The 25,679-nt window shown below is 34.1% G+C and overlaps 1 protein-coding gene and 1 pseudogene across 2 annotated transcripts in view; both read left to right on the forward strand.

Moving 5' to 3' along the window:
* Nucleotides 1-7,876, forward strand: part of STK31 (serine/threonine kinase 31) — a 91,858-nt gene extending 83,982 nt beyond the window's left edge. Inside the window, 2 exon segments of the mRNA XM_082472203.1 lie at nucleotides 4,019-4,177; nucleotides 4,181-7,876. Of these exon segments, the coding sequence (XP_082328329.1) occupies nucleotides 4,019-4,177; nucleotides 4,181-4,246 (225 nt within the window). The 3' untranslated portion in view covers nucleotides 4,247-7,876.
* Nucleotides 7,877-9,074: 1,198 nt separating this feature from the next.
* LOC309666482 (tubulin alpha chain-like 3 pseudogene) lies at nucleotides 9,075-17,671 on the forward strand (annotated as a pseudogene). The gene is made up of 2 exons: nucleotides 9,075-9,082; nucleotides 9,482-17,671. The product of its transcript is annotated as a tubulin alpha chain-like 3 pseudogene (transcript).
* Nucleotides 17,672-25,679: the final 8,008 nt, after the last annotated feature.

Raw genomic sequence — 25,679 nt, forward strand, 5'->3', positions numbered from 1 at the left:
GTTAAAGTACCCTACTATTACTGTATTGTTGTCAGTTTCTCCCGTTATGCATATTTGCCTTATATATTTAGGTGCTCCTGTATTGGGTGCATATATGTTAATGAGTGTAATATCCTCTTTTTTTTATTTATCCCTTTAATGCTTTTCTTTGTCTTTTGTTACAGAGTTTGTTTTAAAGTCTATTTTGTCTGATATGAGAGTTACTACCACCAGTTTTTTTGTTGTTTCCATTTGCACAAAATACCGTTTTTCCATCCACTTACTTTCAGTCTGTGTGCTTCTTTAGCTCTGAAGTGAGTTCTGTGTAAGCAGTATACAGATGGGCCTTAATTTTTATCCAATCAGCTACCCTGTGTCTTTTGATTGGAGCATTTAGTCCATTGACATTTCAAATAATTATTGATAGGTATGTACTTATTGCCATTTTGTTACTTTTTTTCTGGTTATTTTTGCAGTTCTTTTCTGTTTATTTCTTCTCTTTTTGTTTCTTCCCTTATGGTTTGATGATTTTCTTTACTAGTTTGCTTGTGTTTCTTTCTTTCTAGTTTTTGTGTATCTGTTGAAGGTTTTTGATTTGTGGTTACCATGGTGTACATATATGCTGACCTATAACTATATCTACTTGTTTTAAACCGGTAGTTATTTAAGTTCAAACAGGTTCTAAAAGATCTATATTTTTACTCCCCTCCCCTGCATTTTGTATGTTTTATGTCATATTTTACATCTTTGTGTTTATCCCTTAACTCTCTGTAGTTACAGTTGATTTTAGAATTTTTTGTCTTTTAATCTTTTTACCAGCTTAAGTGGTTTATCCCCAGCCTTTACTATATATTTGCCTTTACTAATGGGATTTTTCCTTTCCTGTAGATTCTTTCTTCTTGTTACAGCCTTTTCTCTTCCATTTAGAGGAAACTCTTTAAGCTATGAACTGTTAGCTTTTCTTGTCTGAGAAGTTCTTTATCTCTCCCTCAATTCTAAATGATAATCTTGCTGGGTAGAGTATCCTAGGTTCAAGGTTTTCCCCTTTCATTACTCTGAATATGCTATTGCACTCCCTTCTGGCCTGAAAAATTTCTACAGAAAAATAAGCTGATAGTCTTATGTGGGTTCCCTCATATGTGATGCTTTCTTTTTCTCTTGTTGCCTTTATAATTCTTTCTCTTTTGCTTTTGACATTTTAATTATGATACCTCTTGGTATGAGTCTGTTTGGGTTCATTTTGTTTGGGACCCTCTGTGTTTCCTGTACCTGGATATCTGTTTCCTTCTTCAGGTTTGAGACGTATTCAGCCATAATTTCATCAAATACATTGTCAACTCATTTCACTTTCTCTTTTTTTCTGGGACTCCTATAATGCAAATGTTGGTATGCTTCATATTATCTCAAAGATCTCTTAAACCGTTTCATTCATTATCTCTTAAATGTTCCATTCATTATTTAATTTTTCCATTCACTGCCTAGTAATTTTAGCATCATTTAGTGATGCTCCTCTAGATACTTTGTTTTGTTGAATACTGGTGATTTTCCAGTTCTGTTATTGCATCTGTGTTTATTAATTGAAATGTTTTGATAAACTTTGTCTCAACAATTATTGGGTTACCCTACATTTTAGTTCGTTCAGGGAAAGAAATTTTAAGAAAAATTAGTTGGTGTCTTGGCAACCTCTAAAAGGTATCAATCAAATTTTAAAATTTTGTTTTAATGGTATGATTATAATCTTGTGGATTTAAACATTTTAATGTGTCTTAATTTGTTGAAGTCATTTAAAAAAGTATTTTGCTCAAATTCTAATTTGTTGAGAACCCTATTCAAGATGGATCCTGTGACCTTTGTCACAAATTGAATTGTCTTTTATAACTTGCTTTTTGCATAAGATGTCCCTTATTATCTTGTACATTCTTTGCCCAATAACTGGAATTAGCCATTTTCCCAAGGAACCTGGGATCCTTTTAGCAGGAAATTTAGAGACAAAAATATGGGTTGCAAAGGTTGTTCATTGTTATTGGAAGTTCATTTTTTTTTTTTAGAAAAAGAAAAATGAGTACATATTTTGTATAGGTATTTCCAAATAAAATTCAAGATTATAGGCTTTTTACTTAATTTTAATTACAAATTTCCTCTTTCCTTTTATACTAATATTCATTTTTATGATATTAACAATTACGTAATTGCTTCATCTTGAAATAAATTTGATAGTTTGAAAATAACAGTGATATTATTAGAAACAGTAAGGTTATTGAGTACACTTTAACATTTCTTTGAAGGTCTTTCTTTAGGATGTATCTCACAAGATCCTTATCCCACTACGATTGTATAGCCAAAATACTTGTTTTAAAGTCAGTTAAAATAATTTTCTGTGTGATTATGTTACCTGACACATAGTTCATTTGTTTAATTTTGGTTTTGACATTTAGAGATTGCTTTTGTTTTTGTTCTTTAGCTGTGTTTTATAATTTTACAATATTTTATAATTTGCAAGAGGGATAACCTTAAGGTAGAAATTTTTTGTCTATAGTTACTTTTGGGAATTGAGAAGACTTTTTTCCTAGTAATTAGATAATTTTATTTTATACATTTAGATTTTTGATACATTTGTAATTATCCTGGTGTTTGGTGTGAGGAATAGATCTGATCTTATTTTTTTCCATTGGGTCCAGTTGTCCCAGGTACCTTTTATTAAAAAGTTACCCACTTCTTCCATTAGAAATGTCATATTTCTTATAATAAGATTTTATTTTCACAAGAGTGTATTTTTAGTTTTTCTGTTTTGTTCCATTGGTGTGTTTATTCGTATTCTTTTGCCATATTCCTTTAATTCACAGAGTGTATGATATCTTTTAATACTTGGAAAGGCTAGTTTCTTCCTTATTGATACTCTGTATCAGAACTTTCATGTCTGTTCTCACTTATCATTCTTATAAAAGATCTATACAGTTAACTTATCTAGTTCCAAGGGGGAAAAACTGATTGTATGTTATTGGAATCAGGTAAAGCTTATAAATTAACTTAAAAATTGGCTCATTACTGATGAGATCCTTTTTGTCCAAGAACATGATATGATTTTCTATTTGTTCTAAATCTGTTTTTGTGGCTTTCAAGAGTGTGTGCTAGTTTTTTTCATGTAGATTTTGTAATTTTTAGTCAAGTTTATACTTACTAAAGGTATTATCTTTAAATACGTTTAAAAACATATTCTGTAGAATTCAGTATGAGCATTGGCATTCATTCAGTTAGCAAATGTATACTGAATACCTGCTATATCCCTGACACTGTGCTTGTTGTTGGGGATGAAGTGAGAAACTAAGATTTCTGGTCTTATGCATCTTAGAGTCTAATGAGGACACTACCAATAAATAGGTGAGTTTTATTCAGTGTGAAATGTGCTCTAATTGGATTCATCATAGGGAGCAAGAAAAAAAGCATACTTTGGGAGGCGGAACTAGTGGAAGAGGAACATTATAATGTTATTTACTTGTGGTAACACAAATAACGTTCTTTGAAATTGTGGTACATAATAAAATCCGTAATAATGATGATAATGTGTTAGGGGTGGTAGAAATGTTTCAAGAGGAGATCATTTCATAAGTGAAACCAGAAGCAGTTGAAGTAAAGGTTAGGCTACCCTTCCAGACAGAGGAGCTTCAGTGTAAAATTTTCATAGTGTCAAATTCTGACTAGAGCCCTAAAAAAGAAGGAAAATGGGAAGTAAAATATACAGGGTTTTTTTGTGAATTTCACTTGTTTTTGATAAATTTCAGTTGTGATTCTTTTCTTTTTCCTTTTACATTTCCCTGTAATTTGATTCCATTGTTTTAATACTGGATTAATCCTTTTCCAATAAAAACCAGTTGATATTGGTAAAAAATTTTTTAAAACCTAAATAGGAAAAATTGATTTTAGCTCTGTATCATTGATTAAAAGTATTTTTGAATTGGATACTCCTTACTTATTACAAGTTTGTCCTTTCATTCATTTGCTTTGATTTTATTTTTGTTTTGTAACATCTTTTTTCTTACAGGATGATAATGTCAAATCCCTCCTCTGTAGCTTGATCTATTGTAGAAGTTCAGTGACTGCTGAGCAAGTTTTCAATGCTGAATGTTTCTTGCTACCAAAGGGGAAATCAACTCCAAACTCAGAAAAAGATACTGAATACACCCCAAAAAAAGAGGAAGAATAATTAAAGGTGGAGAACTTGGATAAAGATAAGGAAAAGACAAGATATGGTGAAGCCAAATTTGATTGATCAGTATTTTTTTGTTGTTGCAGATGTTCCTTTTTAAAACTTTGTTTAGTTTGGTTAAATAAATAGAAAAAAATCTGGAAGTGTTCTGGAGCTAGTTGGGTGTGTCTTTGGTATTCCAGTTGTGAAAATAAAAGATGTTTTTGGTTATGCAAAAAAATTGTATACTTTGAAATTTCATTTAACTAGAGTTGTGAAGGAAGGACTTTCTGTCTGTAGTTACTTTTTGAACTTTGTGAAATTGTATAGCCCGACTATGTTACTTGTAATAGAAAAAGGTTATTAGATTGTTGGACAGCTCCTACACAGACTTTCAGTATGTAGGCCAGCTCATTATGAAGGGTAATACTTTTGTTTAACAGATGATAGTTGGCATATGCTTTGTACCCAGTTTTGGGAATATAAAGATAAGTTAAACGTGGTTCTTACACTTAAAAAGCACATAAATCTATTGAGAAAGTTAGAGATCTAAACAGATCTTCATAACACAGTATAGAATATCTAATGATAGTTCTGGGCAGAGCTTTTATGTGGTTACACAGGAGGGATACTCATCTTATGGAAGAGGGGTGTCATGGAAACTTTCTGGAGGAGATACTACCTTAGTTAAATCATAAAGGATGAGTAGTAAAGGTGAAGGACGATCAAGAGTATCTTACTAGCAGAGAAAGCATGATGAAAGCACTGAAGGGAGAAACAGTTTGTGTGTTTAATAGGGAATAGTCATATAGGTAGATGAGGGCTTTATATGAAGTAATAAAATGCTCATACCTTATAATTCTATAGGAAATGTGGAGCCATTGAAGAATTTTAAACAGCTTTAGCTCCCTCAAAATCTGTCTTATACCTACTACCAGGATAAGAGGTAGGGAGACTGATCAGAAGGATATTATGATAAAGTAGGTGAGCAGCGATGAAACTAAGATCTACAGAGGGGAAAGAAACAGTGATGAAACATATGGGTCCAATTTATGACAGTTAGGCAGTTCTGTCGGACTTGGTGATTGAAGCGTATGTAGACTAAAGTAGTATGTTAGAGTCTCTAGATGCCTATTCAAAATCTAGTCTTTCTTTCTTCCTTAGTAGTAGATAGCAGTTTTATTCGGGGTGGCACTGTACTTGGTTAAAAGACTACATTTACCATCTTCTCTATTAGTTGAAGCTTTTTGACTAAATTTTTGCAAATAAGGATCCTTAAAAGGGGCTGACTTAGCTTGGAGATGTGTCCTTTCACCCTTACCCCTTTCCTATTGCCTAGAAGTTAACATGGTGGTTAGAATTTGAGCAGTCTCCTCGGATCATGAGGTGACCTTGAGGAAACTCATGAAACTAGGATGATGGAGCAGCAAGTTAGAAGGAGCTGATGTTCCTAATAATTCTGGATCCTTTGTACTAGTCTCAAGATTTCATGTTATTTGAGAGAATAAACCCTTACATCAGAGTGTGGTCCCTATATCAGCAGCCTCAGTATCACCTGGAGGCTTATTTGAAATGCAAATTCTCAGCTCCACTCCAGATTTTTTAAATGAGAATCTTTGGGGTTGGGTGGAGCCTGGCAATCTGTGTTTTAACAAGCACTGTTAAGTCATTGTAATACATACTAAAGAGGACTGTTGCCACACATTCAAGCTATTGTTCCATTTTGGGTTTCTTGTTTTATAGTAGAACTTAATTCTACCTGATTAAGTAATAAAGACACAGCAGTTAGGTTTAAAACAAACTTGGATAATTTAAAGGGGCAAAGAATAGATCACTTTACTTATACTATTTTAAATAAAGAATTAGATTATCATTTTCCAAATGTGTTCTGCTGAATGAACACTAGTCCCTTGGGATGTTCATTACAAAAAGAATTCTGTGATTAGTTGTTTGGAAAATAATGAATGCTAAATTGGAGATTGATCATATTAGAGGGTAAAGGTTCTAAAATGTTTTCCGGAAAAGAAACCTGTTTAGTTTTATTTAGCCAGCATATACCAAAATTGACAATGAGACCCCCTTTTTTTCACGTAATACCTAGCAACTTCTCTCCTGTGAAACTAGAGTTTCAGATTTTGTTACCAAGTTAGATAGTACTTATTTTTATTTCTTGTTTTAAAATGGCAAGTATTAATGTGTGGTGGAAAGAGACAAATTCATGTGTCTCTTCAATGCCACAGATGTTTCTTGAGATATGTGTATATATGTGTAAGGGCAATACAGAGGCAAAAAAATGTGTTCACTGCCCTGTGGGCAGTCTGAGAATAATGCAGTATGTAATAAGCTACAAGAACGAAATGTATGTCATCACAAAGAAGAGGAAGGGAAGAGAGGAATAATGAGGTTGGGGGATAGCTGTTTGACTCATTTTAGAGGTGCAGTAGTATTCTGCTTATTTAGAACTGGAAAAAGGTATTCCAGACAAAGGAAATTAAGAAAGCTCAAAGGGTAGATTTGGGAAAGGGCAAGAATTTGGCTGGAGTATAGGATATTCATGGGGTAGCTGAGAAAAAAGCTTAGGAAAGTATTTTGGGGGCAGATCATAGAGGGTCATGAGTTGCCAAGAGATGGGACTCTATTATAAAATTATGAGCAGCTGAATCACACAGTCATGCTTATTTTAGAATAAAATAGCTAACTAGAGAGGATGATTTGGGAAATAATGGAAATAAAGAAAAGTCAAGGATGGCATATTTCATTAAAGTAATTGAGGCAAAGAAAACATCTTGTTTTAGATCAAAGTATTGAAAAGGAGAGAATTAAGAGTATAAACTGTTCCTCAAAAGAAATTTATGGGGAACCTCTGGTCCATTTCATAGATTTCATAGTATCACTGCTAAGTCATTTCAGTGTATATTTAAATGTCAGTATTTGTTAAGTTTCTTTTTAGCATCTCTCTTTTAACTCAACAAATGACATGCTTTATCATTTCTTACTTGTTAGTATAACCATATCTTCTGCCATCAAAACTACATGTGGAAGCAGTTCTAGAATGTAAGGACCTCTGAAGATCTAGTTCTCCATAAAAGCAACAAGAACACTGGCAAAAATTATCAAATGAAAGCTAAGTTGCACATGAAAAGAATACAGACTTCACAGAATTAGTCCAGGAAAGTCACTAAGCAAACATCGTCATCGTCATCAATAACAACTAGCAATAACAATCTCTGTGTTGGTGGGGGGCGGGGAATATGATTTTCGAAGTTGGAAATTGCTATGTTTAAAATGTCCAGTTTTGTGCAAAAAAAAAAAAGTGAGACACGAAACAGGAAAGTACGGTCTGTATGCTAGGAAAAAAAGCAACCAATAAAAACTGTCCCAGAGGAAGCTAGATGTTGGACTTTAAGTTCACAAAGACTTTATATCAACTATTAAAATATGTTCAAAGAACTAAAGGAAATCATTTCTAAGAATTAAAGGAAAGTGTGAGAATAATGTTTCACCAAATAGAGAATGCCAGTAGAGAGAGAGAAATTATAAGAAAGAACCAAATATAAATTAGGGAGCTGAAAAGTACAACAACCAGAATAAAAAATTCATGAAAGGGGCTCAACAGCAGATTTGAGTTAACAAAAGAAAAGATCTGTGAACTTAAAGGTAGGTCAATTTAAGTCATCTAGACTGAGGAACAGAAAGAAAAAGAATGAAGAAAAATGAAGAGACTGAGAGGCCTATGAGACACCATCAAACATACCAACAGCATAATGGGAGTCTTAGAAGGAGAGAAGAAAAAGGGACAGAAAGAATATTGAAGAAATAATGGCTGAAAAATTTCCAAATTTGACAAAAAACATAAATCTACATAATCAAGAAGCTCATCAAATTCCAAGTAGGATAAACTCAAAGAGACCCACAACTAGACACATCATAATCAAACTACTGAAAGCTAAAACCAAGGACAGAATCTTGAAAGTAGCAAGAGAGAAATGATTTACTGAGTACAAGGCATCCTCAATAAGAGCAGCATCTGATTTTTCATCAGAAATAGATGGAGGCTAGAATTCAGTTGGATGATGTATTCAAAGCATTAAAAGAAAGAAAGCCTTGTCAAACAATTGTATATCCAGCAAAAATGAAGGCGATATTAAGATTTAGATTTATGATGTTAAGCCATTCCTAGATAAACAGAATTTGTTACTAGAATATCTGCCATACAAAAACAAAAAAGGGGTCTTTCAGACTGAAATGAAAGCACACTAGATGGTAACTTCAGTTCACACACAAAAACAAAGAGCACTGGTTAAGGAAAATACATGGGTAAATATAAAACAGTATTAATGTATTTTTGTTTGTAACTCTTTTCTTCTATCTGATTTAAAAGAAAACTGCATAAAGCATTAATTATAAGACTGTGTTAATGACCTTATAATGTGGAAAGATGTAATTTTTCTGACAAAGGAGAGGGGAGAAAATGGAGGTATATTGGGGCAAAGTTTTTGTTTGCTATTGAAATTAAGTTGGTATTAACGCAAACTAGATTGATTTAAGTTAAAATTTTAATTTTAATAACTGGTGCAACCATTAAGAAAATCAGAAGTATGGTTCATTAAGAAAATAAGAAGTATGGTAGAGGAAACAACAAAGGAATGGTACACTAGAAATACCTAACAATAAAGAAAACTGGTGGAGATAACAGAGAAAAAAGATACAAGACATACAGAAAACGAACAGCAAAATGAAAGCTGTAAATCTGCTATAGTAATTACATTAAGTACAAATGTATTAAATTTTCCAGTCAAAAGATAGAAACTGGAAAAATATATTTTAAAATAGGATCAAATTATGTGCTGTCTATAAGAGATGCAGTTTTAGTGCCATAACCACAGAGTGGTGTTGACACCTTCAGATCAGCATGAGGGAGTGAGTGCCTTTCCATTCATACTGGCCAAGCTGACATCTAGATTGAGGACACGTGCTGGAAACTCTGTTGCCTAGAGTATGGAATTCAGCCAGATGGTGTCATTCTTGGCAGTAAAAAGGATCAGTAGGAAAATGCTAAAATAGAGCATATGAATGCATCTTTTGTGAGACAAGAGCTGGGAATCATGTGCCCAGAGCACTCTTCCCAACCTAGAACCAACTGTTAGAGATGGGATTCATACAGGGAAGTACCAGTCACTCTTTTACCCAGAGCAGCTTGTTAGCAGAAAGGAGGGTAGTGGGAACAGCTATGTCTGAGGTCACTATGGGGTCAGAGATTGTCTGCCTTCGACTAGAGAGCATCAGAAAGCTGGCAGAACAGTTTCTGACTTTCTGAAGCTTTGGAAGAAACATTGAATCAGGATTTACATCTCTCTTAATAGAGTGGCTCATGATAGAATATAGCAGGAAGACTAAATTGAGTTATCTGTATATTCAGCCTTCAGGATCTTCACTGTTGTAGAGCCTTACAGCTCTATTCTTAGAGCACACAGACTGTAGCTGCATGGTAGACAATGAAGCCATCTGTGACATATGCCGTCATATGCTTGGTGTATAATGCTACCTCTTCTGTTAGCATTAATAGGCTGACAGGTCTTCTATTACTGCTTGCTTCTGGTTTGAAGGGCCTTTGAATGGGTACCTAATTGAATTCCAGAACAAATTAGTAACTTATTTGAGAATATATTTCCCCATGACAACCCTTGCCCTCATCATCTCTGCTGACAGAAACAACCAGGAGCAGCTCTCCATTTCAGACATCACTACTGCTTGCTTTGAGTTCTCCAACCAGCTGGTTAAGTGTGATCCTCAACTTGGGAATTACATGGCCTGCTACCTGCTCTACAAAGGGGATGTTTTTCCCAAGGGTGTGAATCCAACAGTTGCAGCCATAAAGTCAAGGAACTCTGTTCAGTTTATAGATTGGCTTCCAAATGGTTTCAAGGTGGCCATCAACAATCAGCTATCCGTGGTGATGCCAGGAGTTAACCTGGCTGAAGTCCAGAAGGCTATCTGCATGCTGAGCAACAGCACAGCAATTGTGAAGGCCTTAACCCTACTAGACCACAGGTTTGACCACATGTATGCCAAGAGGGCATTTCTACATTGGTATATCAGCAGAGGTGTGGGAGTTCTCAGACACCAGGGAAGATTTGGCAGCCTTAGAGAAGGATTATAAGTAAGTGGGGTAAAGTTTCTGATGCAAATATTATTGGTTAAAAAAATGAATAGTGTTATGCTTTCTTTTTAAAACATTATACAGTTAGTAGGTAGAGTTTCCTTGATTAGAAGAAAAAATAAATTAGGCAAGACCCTAAGTTTCACACTATATCAAATGGCTCAATATTAACAATGAGCACATATCTCCTTGTCTATCAGTGATATTCAGCACTACTACCTGTGACCCTCCTAAGGTTTGGAGTCCTTTGAACTACTGGATCACTTTGTGTGTGTGTGTGTGTGTGTGTGAGAGAGAGAGAATAGAAACCTGGCTTTATCCTTTGCTTTTTAAACCAAGAGACTCTGAAATCCTGTGCAATGTTTATACTTTTCCTTTCCTGTACATGAGGTAGAAAACTGCACATATAGTTTATTATTGTCATTTCCATATAGATATAAAATATATACAGTATATATTACATTGATTAAAGAATTAGAATTTTTTTTAAAAGACCCAATTTAGTTTCAAAGATACAAATAGATTAAGAGTAGAGAGATGGAAAAGATATACCATGCAAACAGTACCCAAAAGAACTAGTGCCTACACTAATATCAGACAAAATAGTCTGTGGCAAAAATTATTACTAAAGATAAAAAATATTTTGTAATGGAAAAAAAAGTCAGTACATCACAAAGATGTGTGCATACATACATCTTAACAGCAGAGTCCCAAATTTATAAAGCAAAACTTGGCAGGATTGAAGAGAGAAATAGACAATTCAACAATAACAATTGGAGATTTTGTTACCTCAGGTTTAATAGTGGATTGAACAACTAGGCAGAAGATAAACAAATAGAAGAAATGAACAACACTATAAATTAAAGGCCAACTTTAGAACACTGTACCCCAAAAGAGCAGAATGCATGTTCTTCTCAGGTGTACATGGAACATTCTACAGGATGGACTATATATGAAATCATGAAACAAGTCTCAAAACAGTTTAAAAGGATTTAAATCATAAGTATGTTTTCTAATCACAGTGGAATGAAATTAGAAATCAATAACAAGGAAATTTAGAAAATTCACAAATATATGGAAATTAAAAAAAAAAACACTTCTAAATAACCGATGGGTCAAAGAAAGAAATAGCATAAATTAGAAAATACTTTGAGGTGAAGGAAAATGAAAACACAACATACGAAAACTTACAGGATGCAGCTAAAGCAGAGCTTAGAGGGAAATCTATAGCTGTAAATGCTTATATTAATAAAGGAATAAGATGTCAATCACTAACCTAACCTAACACAGCCTTAGTTTCTATCTTGTTAAGAAACGATAAAATGATGAGCAAACTAAACCAAAAGCAAGCAAAAGAAAAGAAATAATGAAGATTAAAACAAATAAATGAAATAACAGAAAAACAATAGAGAAAATTGAGACCAGAAGTCAGTTCTCTGAAAACATCAACAAAATTGAGAAAAACTTCAGCTATATGGACCAAGAAAAAAAAGACTCCAGTTATGAAAATGAGTAATTAAAGAAGGGACTTCACTACAGACCTTAGAGAAGTAAAAGAGATTGTAAGGAAGCACTATGAACAACTGTATACCAACAGATAGATAGCCCAGATGAAATGAACAAATTCCTAGGAAGACACAAACCTGAAAAACTGGCACAAGAAGAAGGAAACCTGAATAGACCTATAAGGAGAAACAATTAGTAAATCAGAAAATTCTTACCAAGGAAAGCCCAAACTAAATGACTGAATGGTGAATTCTACCAGACAAAGACATCACACACACAAAAAAACTATAGATCAATATCTCTTATGAATATAGATGCAAAATTTCTCAACAAAATACTAGCAAACTAAATCTAGCAACATTATACACCATGAACAGCAGGGATTTATCTCAAGAATGCAAGGCTGGTTTAATATTTGAAAATCAATCAATGTAATATACTATATTAATAGAATAAAAACAAAAAGCTTATCTTTTCTTAATAGATGCAGAAAAAGCATTTAACAATATCCAATACCCCTTTTATGATAAAAACACTTAAACTAATAATGAAGAGTTTACTCAACCTGATAAATAGTATCATTAATAACTCATAGCTAGGGCTTCCCTGGTGGTGCAGTGGTTAAGAATCTGCCTGCCAATGCAGAGGACACAGGTTTGAGCCTTGGGCTGGGAAGATCCCACGTGCTGTGAAACAACTAAGCCCCTATGCCACAACTACTGAGCCTGTCCTCTAGAGCCCGCGAGCCACAACTACTGAAGCACGCGTGCTTAGAGCCTGTGCTCTGCAACAAGAGAAGCCACCGCAATGAGAAGCCTGCACACTGCAACGAAGAGTAGCCCCCGCTCACCACAACTAAAGAAAGCCCACGTGCAGTGACAAAGACCCAGCGCAGCCAAAACAAAAAACAAACCCCTCATAGCTAACATCATACTTAATGGTAAAAGACTGGATGATTTCTCCTAAGATAAGGAACAAGTCAAGGCCTCCACTCCTGCCACTTCTCTTCGACATTGTACTATTGGTTTTAGCTAGGACAATTAGACAAGAAAAAGAAATAAAAGGCATCCAGATGGAAAGGGAGGTGTAATACTATTTCTATTCTCACATGACTTGATCTTGTCCACAGAGAATCTTAAGAAATCCATTTTAAAACTTTTAGAAGTAATCAGTTCATCATGGTTGCAGATACAAGGTCATTACATAAAAATAAATTACATTTCTATAACCTAGAAATTTTTATAACAATTTCGTTTACAATATCATAAAAAATAATTAGGAGTAAATTTAACAAAAGAAGTGTAAGACTTGTATACTAAAACTACAAAACATTGGTGAAAGAAAGTAAAGAAAACCTAAATAAACTCAAAGATATATTAATGCATCGGAAGACTTAATATTGTTAAGTTGGTAATACTTAATTATCTAGAGATTCAACACAGTCTCTATCAAAATCTTTGCTTCTGTTTTTACAGAAACTAACAAGCTGATCCTAAAATTCATGTGGAAATGGAATGGACCCAGGATAGCTAAAACAATACTGAAAAAGGAGAACAAATAGGAGGAATCACACTCCTAATTTCCAACTTACTGTAAAGCAATGATAATCAAGACAGTGTGGGTGCTGGCATAAGGATAGATATGTAGATCCATGGAATAAGATTGAGAGTTTCTATTTATTTATTTATTATTTATTTATTTATTTATTTATGGCTGCATTGGGTCTTCATTGCTGCACAAGGGCTTTCCCTAGTTGCAGTGAGTGGGGACCACTCCTCGTTGCGGTACGTGGGCTGCTCACTGCGGTGGCCTCCCCCGCCGCGGAGCACAGGCTCTAGGCACGCGGGCTTCAGCAGTTGTGGCATGTGGGCTCAGCAGTTGTAGCCTGTGGGCTCTAGAGCGCAGGCTCAGCGGCTGTGGCACATTAGCTGCTCTGCGGCATGTGGGATCCTCCCGGACCAGGGTTCGAACCCATGTCCCCTGCACTGGCAGACGTATTCTCAACCACTGCGCCACCAGGGAAGCCCAGGAGAGTTTCCATTAAATTACAATATTTTGTGCTTCAAAAGACACTATCAAGAAAGTGAAACGACAACCCACAAAATGGGAGAAATATTTTCAAATCATGTATCTGCTAAAGGACTTGTAGTTAGTGTGAGAACTCCTACAACTGAATAATAAAACGACAAACCAAATAAAAATGGGCAAAGGCTCTGAACAGATATTTCTCCTAAGAAAATATACAAATGGCCAATAAGCACATGAGAAGATGTTCAACATCATTAGTCATTAAGGAAATGCAAATCAAACTACGAGATACAACTTCATAACCACTAGGATGGCTAGGATTAAAAAGTCAGATAATGACAAATGTTGGGGAGGATGAGGAGAAAGTGGAACTGCTGGTAGAAGTGTATAGAGGTACAACTGCTTTGGAAAACAGTTTGGCAGTTCCTCAAAATGTTAAACATGGAATTACCATACAACCTGGGAATTTAACGCCTAGCTAATTACCCATTAGTCATGAAAACCTGTGTTTACACAGAAACCGTGTTCTTGAACAATTATTGCAGCATATTCATGGTAGCCAAAAAGTGGAAATAATCCAAATATCCATCTATTGATGAATGGATAAACATAATGTGGTATATTAATACAATGGAATGTTATTCAACAATAAAAAGGAATAAAGTATTAATACATGCTACAACATGGAAAAACCTTGAAAACATAAAAAAAACTCAGTCATAGAAGACTGCATACATTTATCTGAACATTTCATATCTGGGCATTATGGAATGTTCCAAATAGGTAAATCTATAAAGACAGAAATTAGATTAGTAATTGCCTGGGAATGGAGGTAGAGGGTAGAGGGTATGACTGCTAATGGGTGTATGACCTTTTTTGGTGTGATAGAAATAATCTCTAATTAGATAGTGGTGATGGTTTCACAACTCTGAATATACTAAAACCACCGAATTGTTTACTTTTTTTGAAGGGTAAATTTTATGGTACATGAATTATACCTCAAAAAGCTATTATATAAGAAAAAATACACATATGTGTTCATTCAATAAATATTTGAGGGATTCCTGAATGTCAGTCATCATATGTTGCTTTCTTATCTTCTACTAATCCAACTGTGTGTGAGTCACCTACTTTTTGTCCTGGTTTGTGACTTTCAAGCCTAAATCTGCATAAGAATCATCTGGTAATCTTTTAAAAAAATTCAAGTTTCCCAATGTCCGTACCCAGAGATTCTACCTCAGTGTATCAGAGATGGGACTTGGGAATCTATATTTATAGCAAGTACCCATAATTATGTCTGATGTAGCTACTCTGGGAGGACCACATTTAGAAAAAGTGTTCTAGGAGAATTTTACCAGCCACATTTTATTCATTGATTTTCCTAGTCCCTTCTTAAAGGGACCTTTACTCTCTGCATTGAATGTGTATAGATTAAAACCAAAAAATTAGAATATTTGTCATATTTGTGGAGAAATAATGTATCTCCTAGTTCTAAATTGATTGAAGAAATCATGAAGGTTGAGACTGACAGATGAGAATATATAAAAATCAACATAGTAAAAATAAAGGATGAGAGCTGTCCAGAAAAATCTGCATGAGTTTAGAAGACAGTGGGTTAATAGTTATAATGCATAAAGTGATTATTCAAATTTATAAGAAAATTACTAAGATTCCAGTAGATAAATGCAGAAATAAACATGTAAATTTTTTTCAAAAATCAAAGAAGTGTAAATTGACCTCTGAATAAAAGCAAATTTCATGCTTAGTAAAGCAGCAAAATATTAAAATGGCAAGGTCCTATGATATTAGCCAAATTGGTGCTGGTTTTCATTTACGAAAGCAGTGTGAAGTTGGTAGATAGTAGTTTGATCCTATGTCTCATGAGCCATGAAAATGATTCTCTCCTTTGATCCTAATGATACTAGTCTTAAAATTTTGTCTTAGGAACATGATTTAACAGAAATAAAGTTACACATAAATAAATGTTCAATTGGAAATTGAATAAATATTCAACAAGTGAATTGTTTCATAATTCATTGTACATCAGTATAATAGACTGCTACACAAGCATAAATTATGAAGACACACACATAATGCTCATACCTACGGGAAACAATACCTAAAAATGTGCTTGTGAGGAATATAAGGGTAATGAAACATTTTTTTAAATTCTTCATTTTTTCAACATTTTATTATGAACATTTCCCAACATACTGCAAAGTTAAAAGAATTTTACAGTGACTATTCATATATCATCATTTAAGGTATATCATTAACATGTAGTTATACTTTACCGTATAATTTTTCTTTACCTACCTTAATATTTTTATATTTGTTTCTTATTGAGTTTAAAATTTCCCCCAGTATATTGAGCAGAGTTCCCTGTGCTATACAGTAGGTCCTTGTTCGTTATCTATCTCAATATTCTATAACAACCTAAACGGGAAAAGAATTTGAAAAAGAACAGAAAAAAGTAAATAAATAAAACTTAAAAAATTTCCCCCAGTTTTCAAGTAATAATATGACATTTCCTGAGAAACGCTTATTTTTGATTAACAGAGGAGTAACTTAAATTTCACTGAAAGGCTTAGAACTCTTGTAAGTATGTATATGGCCACAAGGTGTAGCTCTGGACCTATCATCCTGGGATACGCATCTGTAAGCAAGGTTGTAGTAAAGGTAACTTCTGAATGCAATCAGCCTTGTTTTGTTTTTTTGAGTGAGGGTACAATAAATTTCTCCTCCATTAAGATCTAAAGTGATTTAGGTTGTATATTCATTTCATTGTTCAAAATGTCTTTGCCACAATTTCTCTTACCTGGAACTTGACCTTCTTATTCCACAGCCTCTGAGTCAGAAGTTTTGGGTTATGCAGCAAATATGTTTGTTACTAGCTGTTTGAAATGATAATTTTAAGAAGATTTAAATTAGTCATGGAAATAGAAATTTTCAGACTTTTTTGTACAGTGAAAACTCATCAAAACTATAATTTTTCTTTAGTGTGATTATTTGATTAATGTATGTATTTCTTTAAATATAAACTCTATAAGGTTTGGGACTGTACCTAGCACAATGACAGACATTCAAAAAATATTAGTTGAATGATAAATTTAAAGAGTGATTTGAAACTTTTACTGAAGGTTATTTTGTAGGAATTGGTAAATCTACTCTTTAAGAAGTATGCTTATTCATTTTAACGATAAGATGATTACCTTTAGATATACTTCATAGTTTAAAAATTGCTCCCAGATGAAAATATTTTTCTGTTTTTAGTTGCAAAAAAGAATATAGTCATTTTTAAAGGAAAGTAGAGCCTAATTTGTTGAAATCCATTTTAACCAAAAATGCTTTCTCTTCTTCCCCTTCAAGGAATCCTCAGTTTCTCTCTACATTAGACGTCATCAACTGTCAATTTGTTTCTTCATACCAGAGAATAAAATCATGAGGCAAGAATCCAATAGTACGGTCAAGTAAATCAAACTGTCTACTGGAATAACCAGGGGAAGGGTTTTCCAATTTAAAGTCTTTTTCTTTTTTTTTAAAGGAGAGAATATTTGACAAGCAGTCTATGAAACATAGTATTCTTTTTCATAAAATAAAGCTATTCAGAGTTAAAGGTCTTGGGAAAATTTTAGTTTAAGTAGAGAAGTTCTTCTCAAAGAATTTAATGTCATTCTTTTGAATTTCAGCTAGGATGGTAAAAAAAATTCATCAAGGGAGAAGATAAGAACAAACATTTAGAAGGACTCTTATTTTACAGAAAGAAGAGAAATACCAGAGAAACAAGACCACAAAATTACTTAGCTCAAGAATTAAATTATCGACAAACTTTTTGTATTATCCCTGTATACTGCTTTTACATGTGTTCTTTCAACTGTACTTGACAAGGGAGAAGAGTCATTATATACATATAGCCTGAAGGGCTTGGACTTTGAAGGTCTTTACTATCCTTCATTTCCTTAAAAGGTAAGTAATGTTTATATTGCAAACCTGTCTTGTATACCCTCTCCCTCCTCCTTTCTCTCCTATCTCCTCTTTCCCCTTTTTTCTTCTCCCTGCACCTTTTTTTTTTTTTTTAACATTACAAGTTCATTTAGAGGAAGATTAATAGCTGCTGAAAGAATTAAATTGGAAACATAAAATATTTCTTGAACAACTTCTACTAAGGTACAGACTTGTTATTGCCATCATGTTTCTGTAACTGCCCCAAAATATTATACATATCAATATTTTAACACTTACTTGCTTTTCCTTGAATATCATGATTTATTTTTATCTGATATCAGCTCCATTTATGGCAACTAACTGGTAACTGCAAATTACAATTGCTATGACAAACTGTATATGAATAATGCAAGCATAATTTTGGTCATGATTATTGTACTTGCCTGAGTCATGGCTTGCATCATCTCCTGCAATTCTATTTATGATTCACAAAATTTTATTTCCATATATCCTTTTCAACCTTGCATAAGCATCAGCCGTATCATATAAATATGTGATGGCAATTTGCTTTAGTAGGAAAACCCAGATAATTTCTTTTGGCTTCTGTAAGAATTTTCAGCCTTTTCTTTAAAGCAAATAATAAACTTTATGCCCCATTAAATGACTTTTTTTCCTGTATGGTAGTGTTTAAAGTCATGCTTAGAGGTTATTTTAAATTTGATTCTTTACTAGTTAATGTGCTTGACAAAATTATGTCATTGTATTTTTGCAGGTTGGGAAGGGATGTGGTTTGTTCTAACACGATGATAGCATATTCAGAGTAAAAATCTGAGCCAGGGTAGTCATAGATGACTTTAATGTAATTAACTACATTAAACCCTGATATAACAGTTGATTTTAAAACATACTTTGGTTGTTAGTTTAATCTACTGCTTTCAATTCTCCCCTCCTTTTGTGTTAAAAATTTCTGAAGTCTGGAAATGTTTCATTTGTTTCCTATTTTGTTTCATAATTAAAAGCTATGGAGCTCCCCTATGTTCATAGCAACACTATTCACAATAGCCAAGACATGGAAACAACCTAAATGTCCATCGACAGATGAATGGATAAAGAAGATGTGGTACATATATGCAATGGAATACTACTCAGCCATTAAAAAGAATGAAATAATACCATTTGCAGTGACGTGGATGGAATTAGAGATTATCATACTAAGTGAAGTAAGCCAGAAAAAGAAATACCATATGATATCACTTATATGTGGAATTTAAAATATGACACAAATGAACCTATCTATGAAACAGAAACAGACTCACAGACATAGAGAACAGACTTGCGGTTGCCAAGGAAAAGGAGTGGGGGAGGGATGGACTGGGAGTTTGAGTTTAGCAGATGCAGACTATTACATATAGAATGGATAAGCAGCAAGGTCCTACTATATAGTACCGGGAACTATACAACTATACTCAATATCCTGAGATAAACCATAATGGAAAAGAATATAAAAAAGAATGTATATATATATATTATATATATATATATTATATATATATAATATATATATATTAGCTGCATCACTTTGCTATACAGCAGAAATTAACACATTGTAGATCAACTATACTTCTTCAAAAAACAAAAAAAACCCATCTTTATAAAAAGAGATATTATGCTTATAGTCAATTATAATAGAACGTAAGTGTACATTCATATTTTTATGGAAAAAGATGTATAGATGCATAAAAGCAGGTTTGGAACACTACACACTGAAATGCAAACAGTGAAAAAGAAAGAATAATTCCAAAGAAAATATGACAGTTATATAGAATATACATACATAAAAGTAACAGAAAAAAAAAAAAAAGCTATGTAGCATCACTTACCTCAGTGCAGAAGTTAGGGTGGATGGATGCTAGGTATTTTGTCTACATTGTCTCATTTAATCTTCACAACAACCCCATAAAGTGCAAATATTATTCCTCTTTTACAGAAAAAGAAGGAAAATGAGGCATGAGTGACTAGGTTTTGGCAAGGATCACATTTATCATCACTGAAATTATATATGGGACACCAGGATTGATGCTGAAAACACTAAGAGGTATGAGTCTTTGTTTTAGAAAGCCTTCAGTATGCTTGAGACAAGGCATATCTGTGAAGAAAATGAGAGGAGAATCTCTTGCTAAGTGCTGTTAATCCTAAAGTGGTGTCTCCCACAAAAGTGAATCAATCTTGGGGTCAGCGAATCTACCTAAAACTCTGTCTTAGCAGAGGAGTCCAAAATGAAGTGGAACTCTACAATTTTTGCATAAGTCTGTTTATTGCCATTACATTTATTAATTTATTTAATTTTTGGTTGTGTTGGGTCTTTGTTGCTGTGCGCAGGCTTTCTCTAGTTGTGGTGAGCGGGGGCTACTCTTCGTTGCGGTGCGCGGGCTTCTCATTGTGGTGGCTTCTCTTGTTGCGGAGCACGGGCTCTAGGCACACGGGCTTCAGTAGTTGTGGTGTGCAGGCTCAGTAGTTGTGGCTCATTGGCTATAGAGTGCAGGCTCAGTAGTTGCGGTGCACGGGCTTAGGTGCTCCGCGGCATGTGGGATCTTCCCGGACCAGGGATCGAACCCATGTTCCCTGCACTAGCAGGTGGATTCTTAACCACTGTGCCACCAGGGAAGTCTGCCATTACATTCTTGAGAGAGTTAAAATGTATTTCTCCTGATTGTTTTCTTGAAGTGACACTTGGAAGGACAGCTTCTGTACAGGAAATAAAATGCTCTTACTTTAGGTATCAAGTCGTCCATTATTTGTCCACTTTGGTAAATCAGAAGTTTGTTATTTTCAAGTGTGAAGATAATTTCCTTGAATGGCTGGCAGAAAGATTCACTATACATGTAAAGGAATAAATATTAATTTCTGTGTATGTTTAATTTTTTATCAAAATGTACTATTGTAGGAGATATCCCTTTAACAGAAACAGTTTGTAATTGAAGCTCATTTTCCATGCGAAAGTCATTGCCAGGGACCATTTATGTAGAACAAATAAGTAACTGTAATATGGAATTCAAAATTACCAGTTCTGGTTGAGTAAGAGATTAAATTGAGTTTATTAACTCTCACACCGATTTGAGGGAAATATCTCTCAATTTGAGGGCAAACAAAACACAGTAGGTATGCTGTATAGTTTTTGCTTTCCTTCATTTTTATCAGAGTTTGAGAGAAAGGGACAAGAGGCATTACATGCAGAGAGATTAGAAGGAAGTGTTACCCACCTCAGTGTTCCAAAACTTTTTGTTTGTTATGCACTTTTGAAGAGTAGAAATTTTGGCATTTTATTTAAGGAATTTAGAAGATGGATTTTTTTTTTTCTTAAAAAAGTTTTGGGAAATAGAAAATGCATTTCACGGTTATTGTATTCTTTGCTGTTACTGTTTGACACTATTGATTTTTTTGTCTACATTCTCCTTCATACTCAGAGGCTTTCAGTTCTTACATGTTCTAGCAAATCACTAATTTTTTTTTTTTGGAACTGACCAGATGCTCCATCACATCTCTTATTACTAATTTACAGCAAGTTGTATCTTCTCTGTGCTAATCTCTCACATAAAGTATAAGTCTAATACAAATTATTGTAACAGTATATATCCTTATATTTTTACTTGTAGCAAAAGTAAATTTTATATGTATAGTAGTTTACCTGTGAAGGGTTTGTGGTACACGAATAAGCTGTGGCCTATATTACCATAAGCCTACACAGCAAAGGGTGAAGAGACCAACTGGTGCTGAGACAGAAAGCAACTGACCTTTAGGAATTAAGAAACTTGAGACCGTTGAAGACCATGGCAGCCTGGAAGTTGAAAATCAAATTCTGGGTATGACAATGTTAGGATTCTGACTGAATTGACAAAGGAAATTTTGATTATTTATATATTGCTTTTTAAAAATTAAGAAATGTAAGGTATTAAGTTATACTTCATTTTATTTTATTGCTTCTTAAAAGTTATATTTTTTATATTGTTTATTTTTTACTACCACATGTATACACACATTGGAAAACCTAGAAAAGTTGAAATAAAAGGAAATAAAATAACAAATTTCAATCACTTAAAAAGTAATTATTCACATTTTAGTGTTTTCCGTGCAGTTTTTCTCCATGCACAGCCTTTTAAAATAATCTGTTATTATATATATATATCTTAGCTCTGCTGGTTGCCTTGCTTTCTGCTGACAAGTTGATACCTTGTTACTGCTCTCATCAGTGGCATTTCTGTTGCTATTTTTCTTAAGTGGCATGTTGAAACAGAAACATGGTGTCAAGGTTCCCTGGTGTAAGGCCTTTGGGCAAAGATTTGGTCAGATCTTTGTTCTGGGCTCTCTACTTGGGAATGTAGGCAAGATCCCTTCCAGCAACAAATCAGCAATTCCATTATCTGAGTTGGTTAAATAATGTTTTTGGAAATATTCTGAACCCATCAGATTCCTGGAAGAAATAAAATATTATATTTGAAAAAAATCTGTTATTATAATACTGTATATATAATTATCTTTTTCTGGTTAAAATTATACCATAACTACTTTTTCATTATTATAAAGTCTTCACAAACTAATTTTTAAAAATGGCTTTAAAGTATTCTTTTAAGTGAGTATATCTTAGGTCATGAAAATATTGTTTGTTTAGTTCACTCTGGAAGGGAGGAGGAGATAACAGGGTTAAGTTAGGTGGACTGGACTTAGAAGCTGGAACAGAAGTCTGGATTCTGAACTGTTAAGTTAATGATTAAACTTACCCAAATTAGAAGCAACTTAAAGGTCAAGGTCCAGGACAAGATAAGCAAAAACTATAATGCCACCCTACTGCTCCATGGCAGATCTTTAGTAGATTATGGCATTCTTTCCTGTGAACCCAGGTACTTTTGCCATTGCAGGTTAGGGATTTAAGAAATTCAGTTTTTAGGTAAAAACTAAGGATCTGAAATTAGAGATTGCAATAACCAGATCTAATGTGTCAAAAAGAAGATGCAAAAATCTAGAACTCAGAAGTGGAGAGAGCAAGGTAGCATAAGAAATCAGAACACAGGAATCTGAACCAGGGATAAAGGTGATTTTCCTACTGACTCTCTTGTACTAAATGTATTGATAAATGTATTTTTTCTAAATGTATTCAAGAAGTCTCTGCATTGTGATACAATTAAAGGGAAATGATTAGGTTATATTAGGATAGTGATTTTAATAGTAATTTTTTCTCTTACCTAAGTTTCTAAATTTTCTGAAGTATGAATATATTTACTGTTATAATTAAAATAATTTATAAGTATTATTCAAATAAGTTGAAGAATATCACCTATATTGAATTAGAAAACAAAAATTCCATAGTAGATAATAAGTGTTGTAAATGCATATATCTGAATTAGCTCTGGACTTGGGGTCACAGGAATTGGGTTTTAGGCCAACCTATACCATTACTATGTATGATTCTGACTCCAATTCTGATGTATGTTTTTTTCCCACCCACCAAGCAATTCTCTGACACCAGCTAGGTGTCCTATAATTCACCTCAATTCTAACACTATAGTTGACTGAAAAAAAAATGCACAACTGGGACTTCCCTGGTGGTCCAGTGGTTAAGACTTCATGCTTCCACTGCAGGGGGCATAGGTTCAATCCCTGGTTGGGGAATGAAGATCCCATATGTCAAACGGTGTGGCCAAATAAATAAACAAGTAAATAAATAAATAAATGCTCTTTAAAAAAAAAAGATGGAAAAAAATGCATGACCTAAAAGTTGAGAATTATGTTTTATTTGGCACACAAAACTGGGAACTTAAACCTTGGAAGATAGCCTCTCAGATAGCTCTGAGGGACTACTCTGAGAGGTAAGGGAGGAATCAGAATATATAGGAGTTGTAAAGCAATTATACTTCAATAAAGATGTTTAAAAAAAAAAAAAGAATATATAGGAGTTTTGCAATAAAAACCAGGGATTCGGAACATCAAAAGATTACTGTTAAATAAAGAAAACCAGACATCTCAAGTTAATGAATTTATGTACTTTTTTATTTAAGGGAAGATGCAAGAGTCTGGGCTCATTGAAATCATCCCTTTGATATGTGCCTTAACTAGCTAGGGCCAGTATCCTGCTTTTCTCCATCTTGAATCCCCCAGGGTGCACAGTTGGGGGTGGCTTCAGTGGCTGCTGGCTTGATAGCTGCAACATCCTTTGTTTACTGATATGCCAGGCAACATTTTTCATCTATACTGTCTACTTGGAGATAGTGTCAGATTCTACAGGTTAATGGCTCAGTCCCACAAGACTGCTCCCACTGCAGATGCCAGTTAATTGCAGGTCCAGATCAATACCCATGACCCCCTCTTTGGGTTTGAGTAATTTGCTAGAATGGCTTACAGAACTCAGGAAACCAGATGACTTGCTATATTACTAGTTTATTATAGAAGGATGTAACCCAGGAACAGTCAGATGGAAGAGATTCATAGGGCAAGACATGTGAGAAATGGCCACAGTGCTTCCATGTTCTCTCCACTCTCCCTATATCTCCACATGTTCACCAACCCAGAAGCTCTCTTAACCCAGTCCTTTTGGGTTTTTATGGAGGCTTTGTTACATAGGCACAATTGATTAAATCACTGGCCATTGACTATCCATCAATTCAACCTCCCACCCCTCTCCCATCCTGGGAGGTCAGGGAGGTGGGAATGAAAGTTCTAACCCTCTAATTTCATAGTTAGTTCCCTGGTTTTCCAAAAGTCATCTCATTGTTGTCGAAAGAGATATCAAATCATTTATTATGATATCAAGTCAACTTTGTGGCTCTTATGACTTAGGAAATTCCAAGTGTTTTAGGAGTTCTGTGTCAGAAATAGGGACAAAGACAAAGTATATATATTTCTCATTATAAATGACAGTATTACACTATGGAAGTCACTTTTTTTATCTGGGTTTCCACTTCCTTACCTGTAAAGTTGAAATAAAATAATATCTACCTTTAAGGCCATTTGAACAGATTATGATAACGTCTTTGAAAGTACTTGGTAGTGTGCTACACAAATGTAAATTACATTGGAATGGTATGAAGCAAAAGCAAGTTCTTTCAAGTTTTGGAAGTGTTTAAAAATACAAAGTAAGAGAAAAGACAGTCTCTTTGGCAAGTGATGTTGGAAAAGCTGGACAGCCACATGTAAATCAATGAAGTTAGAACACTGCCTCACACCATACACAAAAATAAACTCAAAATAGCTTAAAGACTTTAATATAAGGCATGACACCATAAAACTCCTAGAAGAGAACATAGGCAAAATATTCTCTGACATAAATCGTAGCAATGCTTTCTCAGGTTAGTCTCCCAAGTCAATAGAAATCAAAGCAAAAATGAACAAATAGGACCTAATCAAATGTATAAGCTTTTTCACAGCAAAGGAAACTATAAACAAATCAAAAAGAGAGCCTATGGAATGGGAGGAAATATTTGCAAATGATGTGACTGACAAGGGCTTAACTCCCAAAATATACAAACATCTCATACAACTCAGTAACAAAAAAAAACCAAACAACCCAGTCAAAAAATGGGCAGAAGACCTAAATAGACATGTCTCCAAAGAAGATATCCAGGTGACCTCACACTGGGCAGAATGGCCATCATTTAAAAAGTCTACAAATAATAAATGCTGGAGAGGGTGTGGAGAAAAGGGAACCCTCCTACACTGTTGGTGGGAATGTAAATTGGTGCAGCCCCTACAGAGAACAGTATGGAGGTTTCTTAAAAACTAAAAATAGAGTATATTGATATTATAACATGTCCCTTTTTTAACATTAAATGTAAATGGTGTAAACATTTCTATCAAAAGGCAGAAATTATCAGACCTGTGAAATCCAAC

The sequence above is a fragment of the Balaenoptera physalus genome (assembly GCF_965194825.1).
Source record: "Balaenoptera physalus genome assembly, chromosome: 8".
NCBI classification, from domain to species: domain Eukaryota; kingdom Metazoa; phylum Chordata; class Mammalia; order Artiodactyla; family Balaenopteridae; genus Balaenoptera; species Balaenoptera physalus.